At 39.6% G+C, this 27,314-nt stretch overlaps 1 protein-coding gene across 2 annotated transcripts in view; it reads left to right on the top strand.

Annotated features, from left to right (window-relative positions):
* rxfp2b (relaxin family peptide receptor 2b) overlaps window positions 1-27,314 on the top strand; it is a 112,232-nt gene that overhangs the window by 14,402 nt on the left and 70,516 nt on the right. For both annotated transcript variants that reach the window (XM_060898184.1, XM_060898185.1), the window contains exons 3-6: window positions 2,327-2,404; window positions 2,670-2,775; window positions 12,683-12,754; window positions 19,873-19,944. In XM_060898184.1, the coding sequence (XP_060754167.1) occupies window positions 2,327-2,404; window positions 2,670-2,775; window positions 12,683-12,754; window positions 19,873-19,944 (328 nt within the window). The remainder of the gene's footprint in view (window positions 1-2,326; window positions 2,405-2,669; window positions 2,776-12,682; window positions 12,755-19,872; window positions 19,945-27,314) is intronic.

Below are 27,314 nucleotides of genomic sequence, written 5' to 3' on the forward strand. Positions count from 1 at the left end.
CTTAGTAATTTTTATATCTTTCATGGAAATCTTTAGAATTGCCCTTTATCTGGACACTCATCTCAAATTTGTAAACCTAGGGTGGCCCTATTAAGAGCATTAAGCTCCAAGAGACATAACCCTGGATTTCACATGAAGCTCGAAATTTTGGGGTCATTACTGGGTCAACTCTCTCCCTTCACATTACCAATAGCAACCAGGGTGGGTGAAAGCTAACAAATGTTTCCTTTAAGACATGTAAAGCCAACATATCTTCTCAAACTGTTACTATATCACAATGCAGTGTAACATACACTGAGGAAAGCGCCATCTTCCCTCTTCACCATGAGTGTCCCTCTGATTGACACTAGAGAGACTAATTCCATGGCCAAATTTGGTCTCTTGGACAACCTCAAAGATGGCTTTGGCATTCTCAGGATTCAAACACATTATTTCCCATTGTGCCACTCAGGAACTGGAAACCATCTACCCTTTCAAACATGGTCACTACCATCATAGTAGCTTAAACAGTAAACATGAAAGTATCTCAGTTGGGATCTGATCATCCATAGAACCTAAGCAACTGGAGTTTCTTCAAAACTTTAAAATTACAGCTTTTGTAAAATATTGCTTATTGTCTGTCTCATCACAAGACATTCACTATTAGAGTGTAATAGCTGTAGTTTTAAATTCACCAGATGTAACCCCACATTATAAACATTTATTGACTAACCTCAATTACATATCCACATTCACTGGATATAAGCAATCATGCTCTCTGATTGGCTACTCTATTACTAGGCTATTAACTCATGTACCATGAGTAGAGAAAAACAAATTGGTGGAGTGTTTTGCTAAACCAACTGAGGATGAAACAAAAAAAAAAACTTTGCTTGAAAACAAACCTCCCCAAAATACAAAAAAAGCAACAAAATATGGAATGAAAGTATTTGATGGTAAGAATGGATCTTTTTTTTCAAGAATTATTATTATTTTTGTATTTTTCACAAATTGATCCTGTCATTTTGTTGGTTTGTTTACATTCTTCATCTTTAAGGATTAAAATTTGTTGAATTTTTTTAGACTGGTTCAAAAGCTCAAAGAACTTTGAAAATTACGTCACTGAAATGAGGTGGCATGGTGGTGTAGTGGTTAGCACTGTTGCCTAACAACAAGAAGGTTCTGGGTCCAAAGACATGCAGGTTAGGTTAATTGGTGGCTCTAAATTGACCATAGGTGTGAATGTGAGTGTAAATGGTTGTTTGTCTCTATGTGTCAGCCCTGTGATGACCTGGTGACTTGTCCAGGGTGTACCCCGCCTCTCGCCCATAGTCAGCTGGGATAGGCTCCAGCTTGCCTGCGACCCTGCACAGGATAAGCGGTTAGGAATAATGGATGGATGGATAGCTGAAATGTCCAAGGAAGAATTAAATAAATATCTAAAAAAAAACAATTTGTCGGCAAGACGGCACTTTCTACAAAAAAACAACACTAAAGTCAATTCGTGCAGTCATCGATAAGTTTTTAAGAAGTCCGCCTAAGCAGAAATGATTTTGTTGGACGTTTTGTCTCATCTCATCTCATTATCTCTAGCCACTTTATCCTGTTCTACAGGGTCGCAGGCAAGCTGGAGCCTATCCCAGCTGACTATGGGCGAAAGGCAGGGTACACCCTGGACAAGTCGCCAGGTCATCACAGGGCTGACACATAGACACAGATAACCATTCACACTCACATTCACACCTACGGTCAATTTAGAGTCACCAGTTAACCTAACCTGCATGTCTTTGGACTGTGGGGGAAACCGGAGCACCCGGAGGAAACCCACGCGGACACGGGGAGAACATGCAAACTCCGCACAGAAAGGCCCTCGCTGGCCACGGGGCTCAAACCCGGACCTTCTTGCTGTGAGGCGACAGCGCTGACCACTACACCACTGTGCCGCCCTGCAAAAAATAAATAAATAAAAATGAAAATGCGCCGTCTCTCAAAAGCCAGTGAATGTGGAGAACATTTATTCCACTCAATCTTGTCATACATGGCTGAAAGCCACATTGGCACAACGCACCTCATTGGCTATCAGCTCATGTATGACTCGATTTTGTGTAATAATTGTTAATTATTGCCCATAGACTTCCATTATATTTCTGAAAACAATCATTGTGTCACTGTTCTTGAAAAATATGATAGAGCCAAGCTATAGTGATCTCATGCTAATTTGGTCTTGACAACTGTGTTGCTTTTCTCAGAATCTGTTCATGTAGTGTAGATGTGTGTGACTGAACTTTTCTATATATATAGCTTGACCACGCAACACCAAATTGCTGATCCTCTCTGTGTCTTGTAGGAGATAACAGTGGCTGGGCCAATTTATTTGACAGGGTCATTCAAATATCGGTCCGGCGTGACCTGTCCAGAGACTGCTGTAAGAGTACACTTTATCTCATTTGCATGTATTACTACTATCTCAGAGGCATTGAAGAGCAATGGAATCAGTCTGAAGTTCTCGACAAGACTGTGTAGTAACAATTTTGTGTAGAAAATTTGTGTTTATGAAAAGCACTAAAGGGGAAATGAAATTTGATCAATATTTTTGTATAAGTTTTATTACTTTTCAAAAACTTAACATTTCATTCTTCCTGTCTTTTACTTTCATCTTTCTGTTCTCTCTCTCTCTCTTTTGTACACAGTTCTGCAGCAGTACCCAGATCGCTGTCAGTGCATTGAGCTGGAACTCCAGTGTGTGCGCATCAGTTTGAATTCCGTGCCGCATGTGTCATCCAATGTGACATCTCTGTATGTATATTTCATTGTCAGTTTTCACTAGCCTCCAGGGACACACTGTCATCCCCTGACGATTTCATTTTAGCTGTAATTGGTACTTATAGCTCCACTCAGGTATTGTAGTAGCTGATGGGCAGGTTATGATCCCAGACGTGACTGCCATGGTGCTGTTTCCACAGTTGCTGAGAAGGACTTTAGATTAATCCTAACTCTAGACAGTTGATTAAGGTATGAAAAATGCAAAGCCTATTGCATCTGTGAGCTATTTAACAGTTATTCCATGAAATTGAGTTGTACATGAGCTGATAGCCGAATTGGCTGTAAGCCATGTATGACGAGATTGAGTGGAACAACTGTTTTATTCTATCCACATTCACTGGATTTTGAGAAACAGAGCATTTTTATTTATTTATTTATTTTGCAAATTCAATCAATAAATCTTTATACAAAATGTCTGACAAAATCATTTCCATTTCCATGTAAACAAACCAGCGAAATGACAGGAGCAATTTGTGAAAAATGTGATAATAATAATTCTTGAAAAATAAAAAAGAAGATATATGTCCTTACCATCAAATACTTTTATTCCATATTTTGTTGCTTTTTTTTTTGTATTTTTTAGGGTTTTGTTTTCGGGTAGTTTTTATTTTGTCCTTGGTTGGTTGAGCAACATGCCCCACCATTTTGTTCTTCTTTAGGGTCGTTTGGCGGTTGGCAAACCAACTTAAAGGTGCATTAATGCCACCAACTGGGCTGGAGTGTGGAACAGGAGATACTGGGGGGGGGGAACTATATTCTTTTAGCTATTTCTGTTTCTTTTAAATGCATTTTGTTTTTCTCTACTCACGGTATATGAGCTGATAGCCTATTTGTAGAGTAGCCAATCAGAGCATGCGATTGCTCATATCCAGTGACTGTGGAGAGAATAAAAAACATTCCCTGTGTCTGAAATCGCTCCCTACTCACTATATAGGGCATTATATAGTGAGGATGCCATTTTGCAGTGCTGTCCGAAACGATAGTGAGGATTATTACACCCTATATAGTGCACTCAAAGTATCCCACAATGCATCACGAAAAGTAGCATACAACCGATTGTCACTAACCAAGCAATACAGTATATCCCATCATGCATTGCGGTCGTGCTGAAAAAAATCAAATCAAAAGTCTCAAATTTGATTTAATAAAAGGCAGCGGCAAAGAAGAAAGTATTCAGCCTTGATTTAAAAAAAAACTGAAAGATGCAGCAGACACAAAGTACTTTGTATTTATTAATGTGGGAAATACACTCAGTATAATATGTATTTATTACAGAAATACATGCATGTGTTTATTATTTTGAAAACCCACCAGCCGACTGATCTGGCACGCTTTAATTGTGTGACAGTAATGACATAAATAACGGCGTGACCGATTTGTGTCTGATAGCGTTTTTTAATATTATCAATGAGCTCACTGTATAGTCCTCTATCTCGTAATTCCCTATATAGTGAGTAGGGAGTAGTGAACGAGTGAGCAATTTTGGACACAGGAATTGTGTCAAATTCAGGTATTAATTAGTAAGTCAAGAACATCAGCAAACACCAGGTTGGAGATTTATAGCATTTCTAGACAACTCACAGAACCCACATAAAGCATCATAGCCAAAATAAACTTTATTATGGCTATAAATAATTAATAAATAAATAAATAAATATGCACAACAATGTGTCATGTAATGCACACTAAGGTAAGAAGTATCAGTGTTAGTGTTGCTGCTTCTTTTCCGGGGAATTGCACGCTCAAAAAATTTGCGAGAAGTTTCCAGATGATACAATCGACTAATTTATATATTAACTGAATTGTCGTGTTGATTTACACACAAATAAATAAATAAATAGAAATCAACACAAAGGAAAAAGTTATGGATTTTTTCTATTATTTTCGTAACGAGGATTTTGTAACTATTTGATTGTATTGTTATTTTGTGAGAAGAGTACTTCAGTGTCATTACCTAATTCATGAGTTAGCACTATTGATTAATTGCACTGACATTGATCATTTGTCCTGCTAAGACTTGTATTTCATTTGGAGCATGTATTACCGACTTAACACTGGGAAAAGACGAGAATTTCCAAAACTCTGGATGGACGATATAGTCTTCAGAACAAGATTATATGCTTACCCCAGAGATTTTTTATTTTCCCCAGCTGGACATAAAAGATCTATCGTTTTTAAAATTGATTAACAGTCTGATACCATGTAAGGTATTAGACAGCACCAACCACCAAAAGATGAAACCAGCAGGGAAATTTTATTCACTACAGATGTCTTGGCATATAGTGAAGAGCTATAAATCATAGGCGCAACCAAGAGACATTGCTTCTTGTTAGAAACCAGCAGACATTGCTTTTCACTGGAAAGGTGTTCAGTGTCAAACTGGAGTTCACACTCTAGTTCAGGTAAATCTGGAAAAGTAACAAAAGAGGTGTTTGTAAAAAGGACACAAACAAGCTAGAACAGTAACAGAATTGCATTGATAATTACCCCATTTCAGGGCCCACTGGCAATAAACAAGACTGTAAGACAGTATTTTTCCTGAGCAGCGTCAGAGGCTTTTCAACAAGTAAAGATTTAGAACAGCCTTTCACCACATGCCACATAAATCACATAAATCACGAGGAATAAATTATACCCACTAAATATCTGATTTCCTAACTACCTCAACCGTAGCTCAGCACAGGAACTTAGCTCTAAGTACTAATGCCTTAACACCAAATAAAAATGCCACATAAAATGGAGTGTAAGCAGCTGAGACCACACTGAAAGTCTGGGATTTAAAATTAAAAATAAACAGAAGGATTTAGAATTTGGAAACATTTAAAACAAAGACTGTATTATCTTGAATACAGTGCCCTTCACAATTACTGGCATCCCTTGTAAAGGTTAGTAAAAAAAAAAAAAAAAATGGGAGTGGGAGTGTTCAAAAAAATCGACCTTTTGGTGAAGTTGCGTCATCTCACACTGAAAAAAATGAGAAAACTCTAACCTTTAAATAAATATATGCTATTTACCAGCTGGGAAGTCCGTATGGTGAAATACCGTGACCGAGGTCTTGAAAGTACTGACCGAGGCCCTCTGGGCCGAGGTCAGTATTCAAGGCCGAGGTCACGGTATTTCACCATACGGACCGACCTTAAGCTGGTAAATAATTTTTTTTTTACCAAATTCTAGCAGAAAACGAGAGCGCCCGAAAGGGAAAACCGAGCCGAGCCACCATTTTGAATCCTCATTCATGGCTGTAATGCAAATTGCTTCCTCCTTGATATACAAGTGCACTTCTATGGCAGTAAAACAACTACATTTTGCTGCCTATGTAGTCCCCTATTTATACAAAACTGAGTCATTCAGGATTCAGCCATGTTTTTGCTTGGCGTTAGCAACAGTTAGAGGTTTTTAGCTTTCTCCTGAAATGTTTTCTTTTATTTCTTCTTCCTCAGGGTAGTAAAACTCGCTTTCGCTGTGAACACTGTCGTTATCGCTATCCATGCTGTAAAATTAATGCTATTCTCCTGAGAAATGCTGGCAAAAATTTATAAGATTTTTGAGAATCTTATAAATAAATCTTATAAAAAAAGATAAATGTTGACAAAAATTGCTACTATGTTTGTTGCTGTTGTGAACGAGCGGGTCACCAGAGGTCTGTAACCGGGGTCCGTAACTGGGGTCCGTACCGTAGGATACGGACCCGCTCGCCAGCCAATCAATCAGAGCACAGGATTTGGACCGCGAAAAAAAAATTTATTAAAGAAAAACAAATCCCTCTTCAAGAAATACCTCTTTTCAAGAAAAACATATGTACCACTCGTAATACTTTTTACAACCTCCCTTTGCCAGTAAACCAGCACTGAGTCTTCTCCGATAAATTTTTTTTAAAGGTTGGGGATACAGAGCAGGGCATCTGAGACCATTCCTCTTTACACAACCTCTCCAGACCATCCAGAGTCCTTGGCCCTGTCTTGTGCACTGTGCCAAAAACGGTTATAATCCTCACTTGATTGAAACCTAGTAGTACCAGGTACAGAGGTGGACAGTAATGAAGTACTGTACTTAAGTACACTTTTTGAGTATCTGTACTTTACTTGAGTATTTTTTTAAAAACTTCTGACTTTAACTTCACTACATTTGAAAGGCAAATATCATACTTTTCACTCCACTACATTTCTGTCAAGGTCCTCGTTACTTGTTACTATGAAGCAGCTTTGAAAGTGGATGTTTTTTCTTTTCTTTTCTAAAATGTGATTACTTTTCCCCCAGGTGACACTGAGACAGCCGATCAGTAATCACTAGGGTCACATCACATCCATAGACTGTATAAAATCAAGTTCAGTGATTTCTCAAGAGCATTATTTGAACACAATCAGTTGATGGCAGAATGGAACGAGGCGTTTCTTTTGGGGAATGCACGCACCCATGGCCATACCAAGAACCCATGTTTCAGTTTTCTGTATGGATTAAAGATACATTTTGTTTTAAATGTTTGCTTTGTTTGTCAAAAACAAACCACATCACGGCCTACAAACACTCACCGTCCAACCTGCGGAAGCATCTTGAGGTATATGAATATTTTACTCCAAGAGAAAGCTTGCAACAAAGTTGCATGTGCTTTTAGAGCTCGCGATAACGTTGCAATAGCTATACAGTCTGGTTAGTCAAATGACTTTCTATGAATTTGCCCGCCAAGTTGCCACAGTCTTGTCCACGGCTAACGATAACACATAGTTAGTTAACTTGGACACTGTTAGTTAGCATGTAAAGACAGATTTACGCTAACATGAATAATGCTAACTTATCTGAAGTCCTTTCAGAAATACAGTGGTGCTTGAAAGTTTGTGAACCCTTTAGAATTTTTTATATTTTTGCATAAATATGACCTAAAACATCATCAGATTTTCACACAAGTCCTAAAAGTAAATAAAGAGAACCCACTTAAACAAATGAGACAAAAATATTATACTTGGTCATTTGTTTATTGAGGAAAATGATCCAATATTACATATCTGTGGGTGGCAAAAGTATGTGAACCTCTAGGATTAGCAGTTAATTTGAAGGTGAAATTAGAGTCAGGTGTTTTCAATCAATGGGATGACAATCAGGTGTGAGTGGGCACCCTGTTTTATTTAAAGAACAGGGATCTATCAAAATCTGATCTTCACAACACATGTTTGTGGAAGTGTATCATGGCATGAACAAAGGAGATTTCTGAGGATCTCAGAAAAAGCGTTGTTGATGCTCATCAGACTGGAAAATGTTACAAAACCATCTCTAAAGAGTTTGGACTCCACCAAGCCACAGTCAGACAGATTGTGTACAAATGGAGGAAATTCAAGACCACTGTTACCCTCCCCAGGAGTGGTCGACCAACAAAGATCACTCCCAGAACAAGGCGTGTAATAGTCGGCGAGGTCACAAAGGACCCCAGGGCAACTTCTAAGCAACTGAAGGCCTCTCTCATATTGGCTAATGTTAATGTTCATGAGTCCACCATCAGGAGAACACTGAACAACAATGGTGTGCATGGCAGGGTTGCAAGGAGAAAGCCGCTGCTCTCCAAAAAGAACATTGCTGCTCGTCTGCAGTTTGCTAAAGATCACATGAACAAGCCAGAAGGCTACTGGAAAAATGTTTTGTGGACGGATGAGACCAAAATAGATCTTTTTGGTTTAAATGAGAAGTGTTATGTTTGGAGAAAGGAAAACACTGCATTCCAGCATAAGAACCTTATCCCATCTGTGAAACAAGGTGGTGGTAGTATCACAGTTTGGGCCTGTTTTGCTGCATCTGGGCCAGGACGGCTTGCTGTCACTGATGGAACAATGAATTCTGAATTATACCAGCGAATTCTAAAGGAAAATGTCAGGACATCTGTCCATGAACTGAATCTCAAGAGAAGGTGGGTCATGCAGCAAGACTATGACCCGAAGCACACAAGTCATTCTACCAAAGAATGGTTAAAGAAGAATAAAGTTAATGTTTTTGAATGGCTAAGTCAAAGTCCTGACCTTAATCCAATCGAAATTTTGTTGAAGGGCCTGAAGCGAGCAGTTCATGTGAGGAAACCCACCAACATCCCAGAGTTGAAGCTGTTCTGTACGGAGGAATGGGCTAAAATTCCTCCAAGCCGGTGTGCAGGACTGATCAACAGTTACCGGAAACATTTAGTTGCAGTTATTGCTGCACAAGGGGGTCACACCAGATACTGAAAGCAAAGGTTCACATACTTTTGCCACTCACAGATATGTAATATTGGATCATTTTCCTCAATAAATAAATGACCAAGTATAATATTTTTGTCTCATTTGTTTAACTGGGTTCTCTTTATCTACTTTTAGGACTTGTGTGAAAATCTGATGATGTTTTAGGTCATATTTATGCAGAAATATAGAAAATTCTAAAGGGTTCACAAACTTTCAAGCACCACTGTATGTTTTCACATAATCTTGCCAAATAAACAATGTAGAAATCTTTGTTTTCTAGTAGCATTAGCTACCCAATATGATTTTCAGTTTGAAAAGGGTTTGCTAGCATGTCAGGTGGAGCTTCACATTTCTGTCTTTGGTAACGGCATTAGGTATTGTAAGCGCTGTGGCAATAATACAACAATGCGTTGACAGAAAATGTACTTTTAATACTTAAGTATTTTTAAAAGCAAGTACTTCAGTACTTTAACTTAAGTAAAAATTTGACTGGACAACTTTCACTTGTATCGGAGTAACATTTGGCCAGTGGGATCTGAACTTTGACTTAAGTAATGAAGTTGGGTACTTTGTCCACCTTTGACCAGGTAGATGCTTGGTAAAGCTAAGTTGCATTCAGTTGTAAGCACAAGAGACAGTCTCTTAAAGAGTTCCACGAGAACATAAAAATGTTCTTATCTTGACGCAGAGCTTCCTGGAGGAAATGTCCGTGGAGTCTTATTTAGTGAAAACTCAAATTAAATGAACTTAGACTACCAAGTTTGCCTTTTTATCAAATCCTCCTTACTGGATTTCGGTTTAATAAAAGTGTAAAGATGGTAGCATGCCTTGTTGAGTCCAAATAAATTTGAAATGCAAAAGAAAAATGTAGCTACGTGAGCAAAATATCAAAGTAAACCCGTTCTATATATCACTAAATATCTAAGGCAGCACAGTGGTGTAATGGCTAGCACTGTTGCCTCACAGCAAGAAGGTTCTGGGTTCGAGCCCAGTGGCCGACAGGGGCCTTTCTGTGTAGAGTTTGCATGTTCTCCCCATGTCTGGGTAGGTTTCCTCCAGGTGTTCCGGTTTCCCCCACTGTCCAAAGACATGCAGTTAGGTTAACTGGCTATTCTAAATTGCCCGTAAGTGTGAATATCTGAGCACGAGTTGTATGGCAGCTGCCAGCGGTGCCTTTGTATGCCTTCGGCTCAGCCATATTGAGCTGTGTCCTTCATAATTCAGCTGTAAGAAAGGATGATTCCAGTGCTATTGAACTCATGAAAATGGCGCGATATAAGTCCATTAACAGTTTTTTGCTAAATACTAAGCAAGATATATGAAAGAGCAAATAAATGTTTGACAGATGAACTGTCTGCAAATAGGCTTTTATCTCTCAGGCAATCCGAGCTTACAGTCAGATTTATTGAAGTCCTAACATGGTCTGGGTTTACTGGGTCTTTTGTAGTTAAGAGCAAGTAATTTAAAGAACATAACCTTTTCAAAATAGAACAGTTTCTTCTGAATTTCAAATTATTTCGGTAATTTCTAGTATTCAGTGACCCTAAATTGGCCACTTGTGGTGCCTAAATATTGACAGGATCCTTTTGGTTGTCTAATGTTGATTGCTAAGGTGCTGAGCTGGCAGATGGAGAAATGCCCACATCAGAACTGGTGGTTTCTTAATGACCCATGAGCATGGCTACACAAACCAACCCATCATTGTGTAACCAAACTATCAGTTTCTTTTTGTCAGCTTTAAGAGACGAGCTTGATATTCAATAGCATCCATGTCTCCTTTTTATTTCTCCCAGCTGTTCCTATTTTTTTTTTCTTGCACAGCATCTTGAGAGCCTTTTCCCATCGGTTCCTGCTGTGCTAAATCTTCTAGGTTTTTTTTTTTTTCCTGGCCCTTGGTTGCTTTCTGTATTAGGTGCTAAAGGCAGATTGATCATGACAGCTCACCCTACAGGTTCTCAATGGGGTTCATGTCAGGAGACTGAGATGGCCAGGGCAGAAACTTGACTCTGTGCTCAGCTAACAATTTTTGTGTTGATTTGGACATATGCTTCAGATCATTGTCCTGCTGGAAGATCCAGTGACGACCCAGTTTTAGTTTCCTGGCAGAGGCGGATACGTGTTGATTTAAAATGTCCTGGTATTTCATGGAGTCCATGATGCCATGTACCCTAACAAAGTTTCCAGGGTCTTTGGAGGGAAAACAGCCCCAAAACATCACAGAACATATTTTACAGTTGGGATCAGGTTCTTTTCATTATAACCATCCTTCTTTTTATGCCAAACCAACCTTGAGTGTTGATTGCCAACAAGCTCCATTTTTGTTACATGAGACCATAGAACACGATTCCAGTCAAAGTTGTAGTAGTGCTTCACAAACTTCAGGTGCTTATGTTTGTGGTTAACTGACAGAAAAGGCATTTTTTTTCTGGCATACCTTCCAAATAATCTGTTGGCATGGAGGTGGCATCTGATGGTGGTTTTGGTGACTTAGTAATCCCATGATTTTACTTTTTCTTGTAATTCACCAACAGTGATCCTTGGGGATTTTTTTTTGCCTTGCTTACCCTCCTCTTCACTGTACGTGGGGGAAAAATAAACTTAGGTTGTCTTCCAGGCAAGTTTGTAACAGTTCCAGTTGGTGTCCACTTTTTCATTATTGCCCTAACAGCAGAAATGGGCATTTTCAGGCAAGTCACTATTTTTTATGAACATTCCTCATACTCCAGTTAATCAGGAAGTCATGGATTACAGCTTGAAAGTTCCTACACACTCCAATCAACTCAAAAATGTACAATTTAAATGGGAAACATGCTTCAGTTAGATTGTGTTCACTATAATTTCCAGTGCTACCAATAATAGTAGCATGTGGTTTTGTTGAAAATAATTATTTCTTGATGAGGGATTTGTTTTTCTTTGAATAAATATTATTTCAATTAAAGTTTGGATTTTTCTCTTTTTGTAGTCTGAGATGAAGTGACCACCAAAAAGTAGATTTTTTACTTGACTATTCTTTAGAAGGGGTGCCAATAATCATGGAGGCCATTGTTTTTAATATTCAAAATTCTGCACTATTTCAAGGTCCATATTTAAATGTAAGCATTTTTTATACTGACCATGTTAACTGCTTTGTTAAAAAAAAAAGTCAGATTTTTCTCATGTTCAATCTCTTCTATTTAATATTTAGTATTTCCCGGGGCCACTAAACATGAAGAGCACTTGGAAGTAGCCTTGGACATTTTGTCAGACCAGCAGATTGTAAATAAGTTTATAAATGCAACTTGGCCATTGTCCAGGTCTCTATTACAAGCCCAAAATATCAGAGTTTACCAATCCATCCATCTATTATCTATAGCCGCTTATCCTGTCCTACAGGGTCGCAGGCAAGCTGGAGCCTAAGTTTACCAATCATTCTGGCTATTTTTATCCAAAATGCACAACAGCATACAGTACTGCTGGGTATATTGCTGTGATACAAGAAAAGGTCTTCTGCAGGCGGTACGGTTGGCTCTGGCTCTTTTTCTATCAGTATTTTCAAACAGAAATTATCACATTTTGAATTTCTCAGGACAAAAACACAATTTGCACAAATACTCAATGCAAAAAAGAAATCATACTCTTTAATTTTGTGAAGGAAATGTCTGCATGGATTAGCTCTCACTGCTGCTTTTCCCCCCCCCCCACAGGTCTCTTAAGAGCAATGAGATACGAGTTTTACCAGAAAATGCTTTTAGTAGATACACAGAACTTCGAAGACTGTAAGTTCCTACAAGTCTTTTAAAATCATCTTTTTTTTTTTCCTGTTGCTTTACCATGACTAAATATTTATACCAATCCAACAGGAGCAGATTTTGGTAGAAGAGGAAATAAGAAACAGTGCTTGGAATTGAATGAGTAATACACAAGGATACGTTGTGAAACTGAAGGAGAAAAAGAGGGTTAAAAATAGAACTAACCACTGTGGTGACAACGTAACCAGAACAGAAAACCTGCCAAAGCTTTTTGACACATCATTAACAGGTTTTGTTAATAGTGGAGTTTATGGCCCTGAGTTTATTGCTCTATATTGCCCCCAATGGGATCACTTTTTTTTTTCAAATCTTTCAGTTTAGCTATGGTCCACAAGAGGACTGTAATTTAGAACAAGAATTCAAAACTAGTGTAGTGTTATGTAAAAAAATCTCACTATCATAGTAGTGAATAGTATTAAAAAAAGAAATACTGTAGGTACCAAAATACATTATCATATATATATATATATATATATATATATATATATATATATATATATATATATATATATATATATCTTCCCATCCTTTATACGGTGCAGTTACATAAGCAAAAATCCAAACTAGTAACAATACTAAACAAAACAGGAGTATTTTTTGGCATGCTTTCATAGCACTGCAACAAGAAAAATTAATTAATTATTAATTAATTAATTTTAAAAATGGAGTGATAAGCCTTACTAGTTGGTGCCCTAGTATTTAAGGCTCGCAAAGCCACAGCACCAATGCAAGGAGAAAAAAGATGCAAGAAGCGAGCGATCTGGCAGGATCCCTCTACATGAATACAAGGCAACAGCAGCTGCAAAAGTTCACACATCACTTTCAGATATAGGTCATTTGTTGCAATACAAGGAGCAACTAAATAACTAAGATGGAGGAATTAAACAGAATTTTGGCCAGATTTGAATAAGGACTGAGGTGTGATTGTAGACAATAAGCAGATTTTAGCTGCAGAAATGTTCAATTGTCTGGACCTAGTCTGTATAATATAAGTCCAGGCTTACCAGAAATCATCTGGAATGAAAGTTAATAGTCCCTACAGTGTCTTGCAAAAGTATTCATCCTCCTTTGTGTTTGTCCTGTTTTGTCGTATTACAAGCTATAATTAAAATGGATTTTGGAGGGGTTAGCACCACTTGATTTACACAACATGCCTACAACTTTAAAGGTGCACATTGTTTTTTACTGTGACATAAACAATCATTAAGATGAAAAAACAGAAATCTGGATTATGGATAGGTATTCACCTCCCAAAGTCAATACTTTGTTGAGCCACCTTTTGCTGCAATTACAGCTGCAAGTCTCTTGGGATATGTCTCTATTAGATTAACACATCTAGCCACTGGGATTTTTGCCCATTCCTCAAGGCAAAACTGCTCCAACTTGTTCAAGTTAGATGGGTTGTGTTGGTGTACAGCAATCTTCAAGTTATGCCACAGATTCTCAATTGGATTGAAGTCTGGGCTTTGATTAGGCCATTCCAAAACATTTAAGTGTTTCCCTTTAAACCACTCCAATGTAGCTTTAGCAGTATGTTTAGGGTCACTGTCATGCTGGAATGTGAACCTTCATCCCAGTCTCAAACCTCTGGCCGACTCAAACAGGTTTTCCTCCAGAACTGCCCTGTATTTAGTACCATCCATCTTTCCTTCAGTCCTGATCAGCTTTCCTGTCCCTGCAGATGAAAAAAAAAATCCCCACAGCATAATGCTGCCACCACCATGCTTCACTGTAGGAATGGTGTTCTCAGGGTTTGTGCCACACATGGCATTTCCCATGATGGTCAAAACGATCAAGTTTAGTCTCATTTGACCAGAGAATCTTCTTCCATGTGTTTGGGGAGTCTACCACATGCTGTTGGGCAAACTCCAAATGTGTTTTCTTCAGCAATGGCTTTTTCCAGGCCACTCTCCCATAAAGCCCCATTCTGTGGAGTGTATGGCTTAAAGTGGTCTTATGGACAGATACTCCCATCTCCGCTGTGGATCTTTGCAGCTCCTTCAGTGTTATCTTTGGTGTCTTTGTTGCATCTCTGATTAATGCCCTCCTTGCCCGATCTGTGAGTTTTGGTGGACGGCGTTCTCTTGTCAGGTTTGTAGTGGTGACATATTCTTTCCATTTTGCTATAATGGATTTAATGGTAGGCATGTTGTGTCAATCAAATGGTGCTAACCCCCCCCCCCCCCCCAATCTATTTTAATTCCTCTTGTAATGCAACAAAACAGGACAAACACTAAAGGGGATGAATACTTTTGCAAGACACTGTGTATACAGTCCCAGTTTGGACATACCTTCTAGGTCAGTGTTTTTTCTTTATTTTTATTCATCAAAATACACTTTGTCATTTCACTTTGTTGAGCAGTTCTTAACATAACATGGATTAGTACAGTTGTGGAATAGGGCTATTTACTGTATTTTTATTATTTACTATTCACTGTTTGACCTCAAACACATTAAGAAGGCAAGAATTTCCACTAATTAACCTTTGATGAGGCACACCTGTTAACTGAAAAGCATTCCAGGTGACTACCTCATGAAGCTGGTTAAGATAAGTGCTGCCAGGAGAAAGTCCTTTCAATTTATGTCTTTCTTTGGTTCAATGGCGTGTTCTGTTGTATGCACTTAAGCATGGTACTTGAGCATTTTGTCATCTTGATATATACAAGATTCACCACCTGCTGAGACAAAGGGTTAAGTTTATGCTGTCCTGGATTACCAGTAAAGCACATGAATGAATGCATGAGAGAGAGAAAAAGACCACATTAGTAGACACTCTGGAAATGTCAAATTTGTTTGTTGCTTCCTTCAAGGAGTTTACTGTTAACAGGGAGAGTTATCATTAATAATTATTATAGAAGGGCATCTTGGTAACAGTGCCACCTCACAGTTCCAGGGTCCTGGGTTCGAACCTAAGCATGGGCTACTGTTTGTGCTGAGTCTCACATGTTCTCTCCATGATTGCCTAGATTTCCTCCAAGTGGGTGTATATGGTGTCTTGCACTAGACTGGCATCCATTCTCCAACCTCGCACCCAGTGTTCCTGGGTTAAGCTCCAAACCCACGGTGATCCTGACAGTTGATAAATTATTCTAGATTTTTGAAGATGGGAGGGGGTGTTCTTGAACCTGTACAAACAGTTGGTCCGCTCTTTGCTCCAATGTAGTGGGAGGCTACAGTGTGAGCTTGGATGTGGTTCCTCAGCCTACAGTCCCTGCCTCTTATGGCATGCATGGCTTGTTCTGCCAAAGACCTCTGAGAAACCCTGTTTTCCAGCCAATGGAGAGTATTGTAATACCTGTCTGTTCCAAGGATGAAGTACTAGAAGCCAGAGACTACACTGGCAACCTGTGCTTAAGTGGTAAAAGCTTGTTTCATTGACCCAGCATCAGCACCAGACTTGTCCTGTAGCTTTCATGATCCTCAGCAACCAGCCACATTAATGTGTCTCCTGTCATTTGTCTTTTTATTTCCTGTTTCCTTTACCAGACTGTGGCACCTCCAGATGCCCATTCAGACCTCACCATGTATTTGCCTTGGAAAGTTGTTGCCTGTGTCCTCCACCAATGGAAATTGATTCAATACTTTTTCAAGGACTCCTAATAAAGTCTCAACTGTTGCCTGAAATTCTGCATATCTGTGCTCTCCAATAGACATCACCGCTCATCTGAATCCTTCACCTGTCTGCTGCGCCTCCAGACATCCATTTGTTCTTCGCCATGTCTTTGCTTTCAAACATTGTGCTAAGAGAGTTGTCCCATAAATGTGTCTCATAGAGCTGTGTCTTTTTTGTTCTCCGACAGACGTTGTCACATCAGTGGACCCTCCAGCAGACATCACTGTCCATCACAAATCCTTCATCTTACTACAGATTCTCCTTCTGTCACAACCTTGTCTTTGACCAGTGAAGATTTTGCCTTTCTGTCTTGTTCACCTGTGAACCTTAATGCCATTCTGAGTACTTGAAGCACTGTTTCAGCTGTTGCCTGAAATTCTGATTTATGCCCATTGTTTGTCTGCATATAGTGTATATGTCTCAACCACTATTCCATTCACTGTCTCTGTCACAGTCAGGGTCCTTTACCCTGTAGGACACACGCACATACTATGTAATGTGTGTGTTAGGAATCATTCATTAAGTGTGAGGACACTCTGTAATATCTGCCCTAACTTTGTGCCCATGTACTTGTGCTCTTTTCCAAATTGGTCCTGTTTCCCCCATATATTGTTTCCTGGTAAGTCTTGGCATGGCCATTATGTGCCTAACCTTACCGTGTCTGCCTTTGTTTTGAACTCTGCCAATTTTCCTGACAAAAGTTTCTGAATTGCCCTGAATAAACAAATTTTGACAACACACTTATAGGCTGCACCACTCTCTGTTGACTGCTAATTAGTTCAATTTGACACCAAGCTGTTTATTTATGGAAAGACTATGCTATGTAGCATACATCCCAAAAGTCTGAGTAATCATAAATATGTTAGTGTATGCTGAAAGGCTAGTTTCACATTTTAGAGCAGCATTAATAGGTCAGGGGTGGCATGGTGGTGTAGTGGTTAACGCTGTCGCCTCACAGCAAGAAGGTCCTGGGTTCGAGCCCCGTGGCCAACGAGGGCCTTTTTGTGCGGAGTTTGCATGTTCTCCCCGTGTCCGCGTGGGTTTCCTCCAGGTGCTCCTGTTTCCCCCACAGTCCAAAGACATGCAGGTTAGGTTAACTTGTGACTCTAAATTGACCGTAGGTGTGAATGTGAGTGTGAATGGTTGTCTGTGTCTATGTGTCAGCCCTGTGATGACCTGGCGACTTGTCCAGGGTGTACCCCGCCTTTCGCCCGTAGTCAGCTGGGATAGGCTCCAGCTTGCCTGCGACCCTGTAGAACAGGATAAAGCGGCTAGAGATAATGAGATGAGATGAGATTAATAGGTCACTAATGCCAAGTAGCAACCAATAGCCCTTCTGGCCTGATTTCAACTGATCAGGTTTGACTGAATAAAAGAAAATAGTGAAGAGATAATATTGAGCAATGCATTAATTTCCTTATCTAGCTATAAGGGAGAAGAAACTTTCTTTCCTTGCCTCTGGTGCACAAACAGAGAAATCATGGTTATGCTCTCACTGTGTTAATCTTACAAATCTTTATTTCATGGTAGCATGCTAAATTACACAGAAATTCCCATTTTGGCAATAAATTATTTTAACTCACTTTAATGACTATATTTTAAATGGAACTGGTGCAATGCCACTGGGCTGTGACCAGCTGCTGACATGATGCTAGTTAAAAAGTAAACCATTAGCATTAGAAAGTGATGTCTTTCTCCCACATTATTGAGTGTGTGTGTGTGTGTGTGTGTGTGTGTGCGCGCATCAATTACATTAATCATGTATCCATTATCTATACCACTTATCCATCAGGGTCAGGGGCGCAGATACGTTTTTTGAACTGGGGGGGACAAAGCTGCCAGCAAACCAACCCCAACCCCACCCCCAACATGTGTTGTCAACATGTGTTGACTTTCTAACTACTGTATGCCTGTGTGTTGCATGAGCGGCAGTCAGTCAACAACTCTTTGCAAAGTTTCCTTATGAAACAATATGCTCGCTGAAATGATGGCAGGGAACGCCAGATTAAACATTAAAACTGCCTTCTGAGCACTGTATCTACAGGCTACCACCGAAAGAAGGAGGCTACCAGAAAGGCATCTCTACTCCGTACGATTTTACTTTCACTACGACATTACTTTGAACAGACTATCAAAAAATTGCAAGGTGATATGATAAAGTAAGGCACAGTTTACTTACAGTCGTTGTTTTTTGAAAAAACGATGCAGTCGTTTTCTGCCTTTTCGGTTTGGCACCCTTCATCATGCTGTGTTGGGGTCCTGAACTAGGAGCTGTCCCCGATATGCCTGTCAAACTTGTTGTGGGTAACCATAGCAACCAAGCTCGAGCTCGCAACCTGTGCAGTCTGCGCAGCTCAACCAACCAAATATCAGTCTTTGTTTTGTTTTATGTGAATTGTTGCAACTATGTATGTATTGCTGTGCACCTCAATAAACCGAATGGTAATTAGTCTTTTGATTTTTCCGTGAGGTTTGCCTTATGCAAATAAAGACAGCATAGACGTTTTTTCCTCCCTATAAGTGGGGGGGACCGAACGAGGTGAATTTAAATCTGGGTGGGACGAATCCCACCCGTCCCACCCTCTATCTGCGCCCGTGATCAGGGTCAGGGGGAAGCTTGAGCCAGTCCCAGTTGACTTCAGGCAAGAGGCAGGGTACACCCTGGCAGGTGGCTAATTTATTGCAGGGCTTTGATCAAGTTCATCAAGCTTATTTTAAACACAATTTAGTCTCATTAAGTACTCTGGCTTAAGTAAAACTCTAAGCCAGTTTAACAAATACAACATCTGGTAGTAATTCCCTACGTCAACTTTGTTGGAGGAGGTATGTTTTCACCTACGTTTGTTTGTCTGTTCCCAATGTTACTCAAAATGTAGTAAATGGATTTTGATGAAAATTAGGTGGGCCATGGGCCAAGGAATAGTTGTGCAGATTTTGATGCAAATCCGGCTATGTATGTGGATCCAGGATTTGTTTGACTGTCCCCAAAGTAACTCAAAAAGTAGTGAATGAATTTTGATGAAAATGTGAGGAAAGACGGGCCATGGGCCAAGGAACAATTGATTAGGTTTTGCCGCAAACCCAACTATACATGTGGATCCAGGATTTATTTGTCTATACCCAAAGTAACTCAACAAGTCGTGAACGGATTTTGATGGAATTTGGAGGAAAGGTGGGCCATGGGCCAAGGAACAATTGATTAGGTTTTGTTGCAAACCCAGCTATATATGTGAATCCAGGATTTATTTGCCTACACCCAAAGTAACTCAACAAGTTATGAATGGATTTTGATGGAATTTGGAGGAAAGGAGAGCCATGGGCCAAGGAACAATTGATTAGAATTTGATGCAAATCCGGATATGTGGCTTGGTGGAATTATGCACTCTACCAAGTGTCCTTTTAGTTTTTCAGTGATTTTAAGAACAAAACAGCTTTTATTGAAATCAATGGGGTTTTTTATTGTTTGTTCCAGATTTCTTCAGGATAACTGCATAAGCTCTGTGTCTGATCGGGCTTTTAATGGATTATTCAAATTGCAGAAATTGTAAGTATTTTGCATGAAAATTCACTGGCTTCCAAATTACCTTTATTACAAATAATGATGAATTATAAATGAATTCACTGCCTGCCCCCTAACAGCTAATAGACAAAGTAAATAATCAGAAATCAGAAACACTTTTTATTGCCAGGTATGTGGACACACACGAGGAATTTGACTCCGGTTCACTTAGCTCTCATAGTACAAACAGATAAAAAAGCGTATACACAAAACAAGCAAATAACAACAACAACAACAACAAAAATAGGTGCATAGTGCAAAGTAATCCAGGTAAGTCAAGTATGGAATAGTTAAATAAATATAAAGTATACAGTGTGCACAGAATGACGGTATAAGTGTTCAGATAGTTTACAAGTGATATTACTGATATATGAATCTGGATTTTAGCTGTTCATCACAGAAAGGATTTCCCTTTTGGTGCAATATGGTGCATAGTGCAAAGATGAATAGTAAATTTAAATAAGTATAAATACAATATAAGTAACAGTGAGCACAGAATGACAGTATGAGTGTGCAGATATTTTGCAAGTGATATTACTGATATGTGAATCTGGATTTTAGCTGTTCATCACAGAGACAGCCTGAGGGAAGAAACTGTTCTTGTGTCTGGTTGTTTTTGCATACAGTGATCTATATCGCCTCCCTGAGGGGAGAAGATTAAACAGATCGTGACCAGGGTGTGATGGGTCCGCAGAGATGTTACCTGCCCGTTTCCTGACTCTGGACAAGTATAAGTCTTGGATGGGGGGCAGGTTGACATCAATAATTTTCTCTGCAGACCTTATTGTCCATTGCAGTTTGTTCTTCTCCTGTTTGGTGACCGATCCAAACCAAACAGTGATGGAAGAGCAAAGAACAGACTGAATGATGGCAGAGTAGAATTGTGTCAGCAGCTCCTTAGGCAGGTTGAGCTTCCTGAGCTGGTGCAGAAAGTACAACCTCTGCTGAGCCTTTTTGATGATAGTGACTGTGTTTGTCTCCCACTTCAAGTCCTGAGAGATTGTGGAACCCAGAAACCTGAAGCTTTCAACAGCAGTCACAGTGTTGTTGGTGATGGGCAGCAGAGTGGGGGGCTTCTCCTAAAGTCCACTGTCATCTCCACAGTTTTGAGTGTGTTCAGCTCCAGATTGTTCTGACCGCAGCAACAGACCAGCCGTTCAACCTCCCGTCAGTATGCAGACTCGTCACTGTCCCGGATGAGGCCGATGACCGTTGTATCGTCTGCAAATTTCAGGAGTTTAACAGACGGGTCAAACAAACAAACAAACAAACACCTTTCTGTCAACTACAGTGGTTCAGTCTGAAAAAACTGTCATGTGGAGCTATAATGAGCACAAATTGTCTTAAAGCAACAACAACATTTAAGCTCATGCAGAGAGATAAGGAAGAGAGAATGTTTTTGCTGCCCCTCTACTCAGCAGCATGGGCATGAAACATACTCCTCATAAATATGTTTCACTTTGAGTTAATAACTATGTAAATTTAAAAAAAAAAGGTTTCAACTGCTTATTTCTTCAAGCTGAAATTGTGATGTGCAGGGCTCAGATACAGATTTGAGAGCTTTCAAATGAGATAAAATAAGACAATTTTTCTTCTCGAAACTGTTATGATGAGGTCTGAAAACAAGAATATGGAATCATTTCTTTACAAGCAACAATCGTGATTTGTTCGGTAGTCTAGTAGTCTACCACTGTACCTTAAACCTTATACTGAACATTCATTCATGTTCAGTAAATGCGTTATTTTGGTTGGGGTCATGGTGGATCTGAAGCCTATTCTGAGAACACTAGGCATGAGGCAGGAATACTATGGACATGTTCATACACACCTCAATGAAACTGAGCATCGGGCATCCGTCTACTGGCAGTTTTTGGAATGTAAGAGGAAGCTGGAGAGCCCAGAGGAAACTCACAAGGACAAAATGTGAAGCTCCTTCCTTACAGTAACCCAAGCTGAGGATCAAACCAGGGACCCTGAAGCTGAGGTGACAGTGCTATCTGCTGCACCAATATTCCACTAAATAGTATTGTTAGGTTTTGATCTGTCTGTAGTGAAGGAGATTGAATTGGCAAAGTATGATCTAGGAATGTAGACCTCTGCTGCCTAAGAGATTCTGCCTCAGGGATATCCAGGAGATTCTGCCTCACGGATCGATCCGGGAGCAAACAATTACTGACACGGATACAGCTGCTCAGAGATGTTTCTCAGTTTATTGTAGGACAAACATGAGTATATATTCACAATCAAGAGGGCATTGTTGCTATGTGATTGAATGATGATTTAATTGACGAAGCTCAGTTATCTATGAATAATGTAAATGGGTGATCAAGCATTACATCACTGGTTTAGACTACACTACTGTATAAAAGAAGAGAGACAATATGTATCATTACATTACCTGTCAGGATCATAGTCTTCTGAAAAGAAGAAAGATATTACTGGTCAACATAACCTTCATTAAGCAGAGAGCAGAATGTGTGAGCGAAGATAAAGGATTTAACTAACCCAAACAAGTAGCGATCAGAACAGCCTACACCAGTTTCAAGAACAAGTAACAATCAGACTACCCTGTACCAGTTCAAGCATGCCAAACATATGCATCTATCAATGCTGTCTTAGATCCTGAAAGGATCTGATGCATACTTGATCACACTGGACTTTCCTTGTCTTTAAGTTTGAGATCTTGCAATGGTATGGCTATATACAGTAAGTGGCATTTACAAGTCATGCCAGCATATGGGCCATAAGTGTGTGCTATGAGACAGCTAATACAAAGATTACTATATGTAATCTGAAAAGGTGAGATGAGAAGAGGTCTCCTAAAGACTTTTTGATTGTTGTATTGCTCCTGTCTTTTTGGATGAGATGATATGAGAGAAGTTGGAGAGACTGGAGGACACATTTTCAGACAACTGACATGTATCCACTGTGACTGGGAGTCAGTGAGGATGGCTGTTCTTTTTGGTTGTTCTCATTCAGGCTGTGCACTAATACTCAGTCACCTAGAAGAAATGTGTGAGTAGGATTTTCTGTGGGCAGAGGGAAAGACAGAGACATTACCAAGTATACTGTTCAAGTTTTCAATCAAAGCTAAAATAGTTGCCAACAATCACGTCCAGATCATCTGTAAATGAAACACCAGGGTTACTTTTAGTCCAAGGGGTTTGAAATGTTCGGCCCATAATTACTTCAAAAGGAGACAATTTGGATTTCGAATTGGGAGTTATTCTAATTTTACAAGGGATGGATGGTAGAAGGTGAAGTCAGCCTCAGTAGCCTGAATCTGTAGAAAAGCTATGTGTAGTCTGTCACAAGACAAAGAAAAATGAGAAAACATTTGAATACATGGGTGATTCAGAAACATTTGTGTAAGGTTTGCCCTCTTTGGCCACCCGCTTAGTGACTTGGTCTGCTAAGTGGTTCCCACTGCCCTCAGTCAAGTCACCAGAGTAATGACCTTTGGTTTTGATGATGGACAATTGTTCTAAAAGATCTGTGACAAGAGAGATGTGTGACATGTTTACCGTCAGTGGTCTTAAAGCCACATGAATGCCAAATTTTCCCAAAATCATGAGCTACCCCAAAGGTGTAATGTGAATCTGTATAAATGGCATACCCACACAGAAAAACTAAATAATTAGGTTTTGAACAAGAGCTGTCAACAAACATGTGCACACCATGCTCAAAGGTTGTCTGAGACATATCACACCTCAGTAACGAAGTGGCAGTAATTTCATCCAGACAGTTGTGTTCCAACCATACTGGATCTGGGCCAGTATGCAGGAAGACAACAGGTGTTGGAACAAAAGAGCTGGGGTATTATCTGACATGACAGGTTTGATAGATAAGTTCTGTGAGGCACACAGGATAGAGTCAGAAACCAGAATGTCGCTGAGTGGTCATATGTTGTGTCTGAATATTATTTAAAATGGAGTGTACCTGATGTGATGAATGGAAAATCAGAGGGTGAGACAGTACCAGTTTTTCAGCATCAGTCACCATGAGAGCAGAGGCTGCAACAGCAAGTAAAAATGCAGCTATATCTTGGACCACTGGGTCCATGGTCTTTGATAGATAAGCTACAGGACAATAACATCCACCATGCTCTTGGGCCAGGACCCCTGCCGTGATCACTCCATTTTCTGAGACATACAGGTGGGATGCCTGATTGTAGTTAGACATGCCCAGTGCTGGAGCTGATGTGAGAGGTTGTTTCAGATAACAGAATGAGTGCATGATTTCAGAAGTCTATACAATGTCATTGGGCTGCTCTTTGAGGCAGAACCTGCTCAGGATCTTCTCATGATGAAGACAGTCTGGAATGTACTGACGACAGTTGTTAATGAGTTTGAGAAAAGACAACATGGCAATCTTATTTGAAGGAGGAGCCACCTCGAGTATCACAGAGAGTCTATCAGATGAGAGACGACACTCACCTTGAGAGATGTCAAAGCTGGAGGTATCGCACCAAAGGCTGACAAAACTGCAGCTCGGACCATGAGGCTTTAAATCCACACCTATCCAGGTACACAAGAAGAGCCAGAGAGCCTTGTTCACACTTGGACTCGTCCTCAGCATAGAGCAAAATGTTATCTGAATATTGGAGCAATGTGCAGCCATCAGGGAGGGTCAGAGAGTTCAATGAGTCTCGAACAACAACAGAGAAGACCATGGCGGAGTCAATGAACCCTTGAGGTAGGCAGGTCCATGTATATTGTTGCTGCTTAAAAGTAAAGGCGAATATAGGTTGGGTCACAGTACTCACAGGGACACTGAAAAATGCACTGCAAAGATCAACAACAGTAAAGTAGGTATGTTGACTAGGAATAGACAATAAAATGGAAGCTACATCTGGTATAGGAGGGCTGGGAATAACCAATTGATCAATGCACCTCAAGTCCTGAGTGAATCTCCAGGCCCTATTTGATTTCTTTACAAGGTTAACTGGAGTATTATATGGAGAAGAACAAGGGACCAAAACCCCTTGTGATAACAGTGATGAAATCATAGGTTCAATGCCCTTCTCCTTTTCAGGAGACAGTGGATATTGTTTACAGTACAGTGACAGATGTTTTCAAACTGGAAGTGTATGGGGGGGAGGGTACCTGTACATGTCCAACCTCATTGGAGTGCGACACCCAGAGTGTTTGAGGCACCTGATTCAAAATCTGAGAAACAGATACTTGAGTGCCTGTGTCTTCCTCTGTCAGACTCCGAGAAAACAGCAGAAACAAAGGATAGGTTATCTGGTGTGCACAGAACAGTACAGCCTTGTTCAAAAGAAATAGAACAATTGAGTTTAGTCAAAATATCACAGCCTAATAGATTAAAAGGGGAGCTAGGAATAACAATAAACGATGCATGAAATGCAGTTTAGGATTATCTGGCGTGGTCACAAGTAGGGGAAAAGTCTTAGGGCATCGAACAGAAGCCCTATTTATTACCTCGCCCTATAACTTTCAGGATAGATGGGCATTGGTCTCAAATAGAACCTCCAACATTTTGAGGGTCATCCAGTCAATGTCACCAAAAAGGTCAAAATCGTTTTTGTCATGGCGACTGCCTCATATAGAGGCACTAGCCAATATGTCATCGTGCTGTAAGAATGTAAGAGTGTAACGATCGCACACTGTGCATGCGCATACAGGTGTTCCGATTAAAATGGCCGGTGAGCATATACAATTCAGTTCACCATTTGAAATAAATAGACAAGACTAAAGAAATCGCTTTCAGACATGTTTATGCTTATTACAGAGGGAAAGTGCGTTCCACTGAGCTCTAGCGCCGGGCCATTTCCAGGAAATAAGAGTTTCAGTCATGGCGACAGCATGTGTATGTCAGCCTCAGTTCGGAGGTTTCAGTTTTGAAAACTGTAAGAGGTAAGAGTAGAATAATATAAAGTACAGACACTTGGTATATTTTACTTCTGTGATTTTTAAATTATTCATTTTTGGATTCTGCTTCATTTTTGTGACTACTGCCTCACAGAAAAAAAAAATAAATATATATATATATATATATATATATATATATATATATATATATATATATATATATATATACACACACACACACACACACACACACACACACACACACTGTATGGACATGGTATCAGAAAACAATTTTATTTATAAGCAGTAGCCACATGTACTCATAGGGTACCTATTTTTTTGTGGTATCTTCCTTCATATTAATCATAAGTGCTATTGGATGAGGTTTGTTTTGCTTGGCAACACTTGTTCTCACAGAGTTAATAGTGGCCCCTGATACTGGCCTATTGTAATAATTCCCAATAAAAGATGAGATAGATAGATAGATAGATAGATAGATAGATAGATAGATAGATAGATAGATAGATAGATAGATAGATAGATAGTTTAATGATCCTTTGCAGGAAATTACAAGCTACAGCAGCATCAACCATACTCAGGATTTATTCATCAACCATACTTAGACAAGAATAAATAAATAATAAAAATAAAAAACAGATCTATCTACATAACGAAGTTCACAAACTTATAGAAATACTAAAATTTAAAAATACAGAATTTAAAAATTAAGCTAAAAATAATAATTCTAACCATAAATACTAACCATAAATCTATCTACATAAAGTTCACAAACTTATAGAAATACTAAAATTTAAAAATACAGAATTTTAAAAATGAAGCTAAAAAATAATTCTAACCATAGATTCAATAAATAAACTAATAACACTAGAGTAAAAATCTGGGGTATTAAGTGCTGGAATGCTAAAGTGCTGGAGTTTATTGCACATTGAAGAGCTTGATGGCGGCTGGCAAGAAAGACCTTCTATAACGTTCAGTCTTACATCTTGGTGGGATCAGCCTGCCACTGAAGGTGCTCTCCCGAAACACCTCCAGGGCATGAAGTGGGTGCAAGTCATTATTCACTATTGCGTTCATCTTTCTGACCATCCTCACTTCAGCCACCTGCTCAACCCAGTCCTGAGGGGCACCAATGGTGGTGCTCGCCTTTTTAATCAGTTTATTGACTCTGTTTCTGTCTGAAGTGTGAGCACCGACCCCCCAGCACACCACACCAAAAAACAAAGAACTGGCCACCATAGTGTTATAGAAGGTGCACAGCAGTGGTTTACATATATTAAAAGAACGCAACCGTCTTAAAAAATATAGTCTGCTTTGCCCCTTCTTGTAGACTGCCTCTGTGTGGCTGGACCAGTCCAACTTGTTATCCAGCTGTACCCCAAGGTATTTGTAGCTGGGGACCTGCTCCACCTCAGTTCCTAGTATGAAGACAGGATCAGGTTTGGGCCTCTTCCTCCTAAAATCAAAGACCATTTCTTTGGTCTTTGAAGTGTTTAGCCTCAG

This window comes from Neoarius graeffei, chromosome 17, assembly GCF_027579695.1.
Source record: "Neoarius graeffei isolate fNeoGra1 chromosome 17, fNeoGra1.pri, whole genome shotgun sequence".
Taxonomy (NCBI): domain Eukaryota; kingdom Metazoa; phylum Chordata; class Actinopteri; order Siluriformes; family Ariidae; genus Neoarius; species Neoarius graeffei.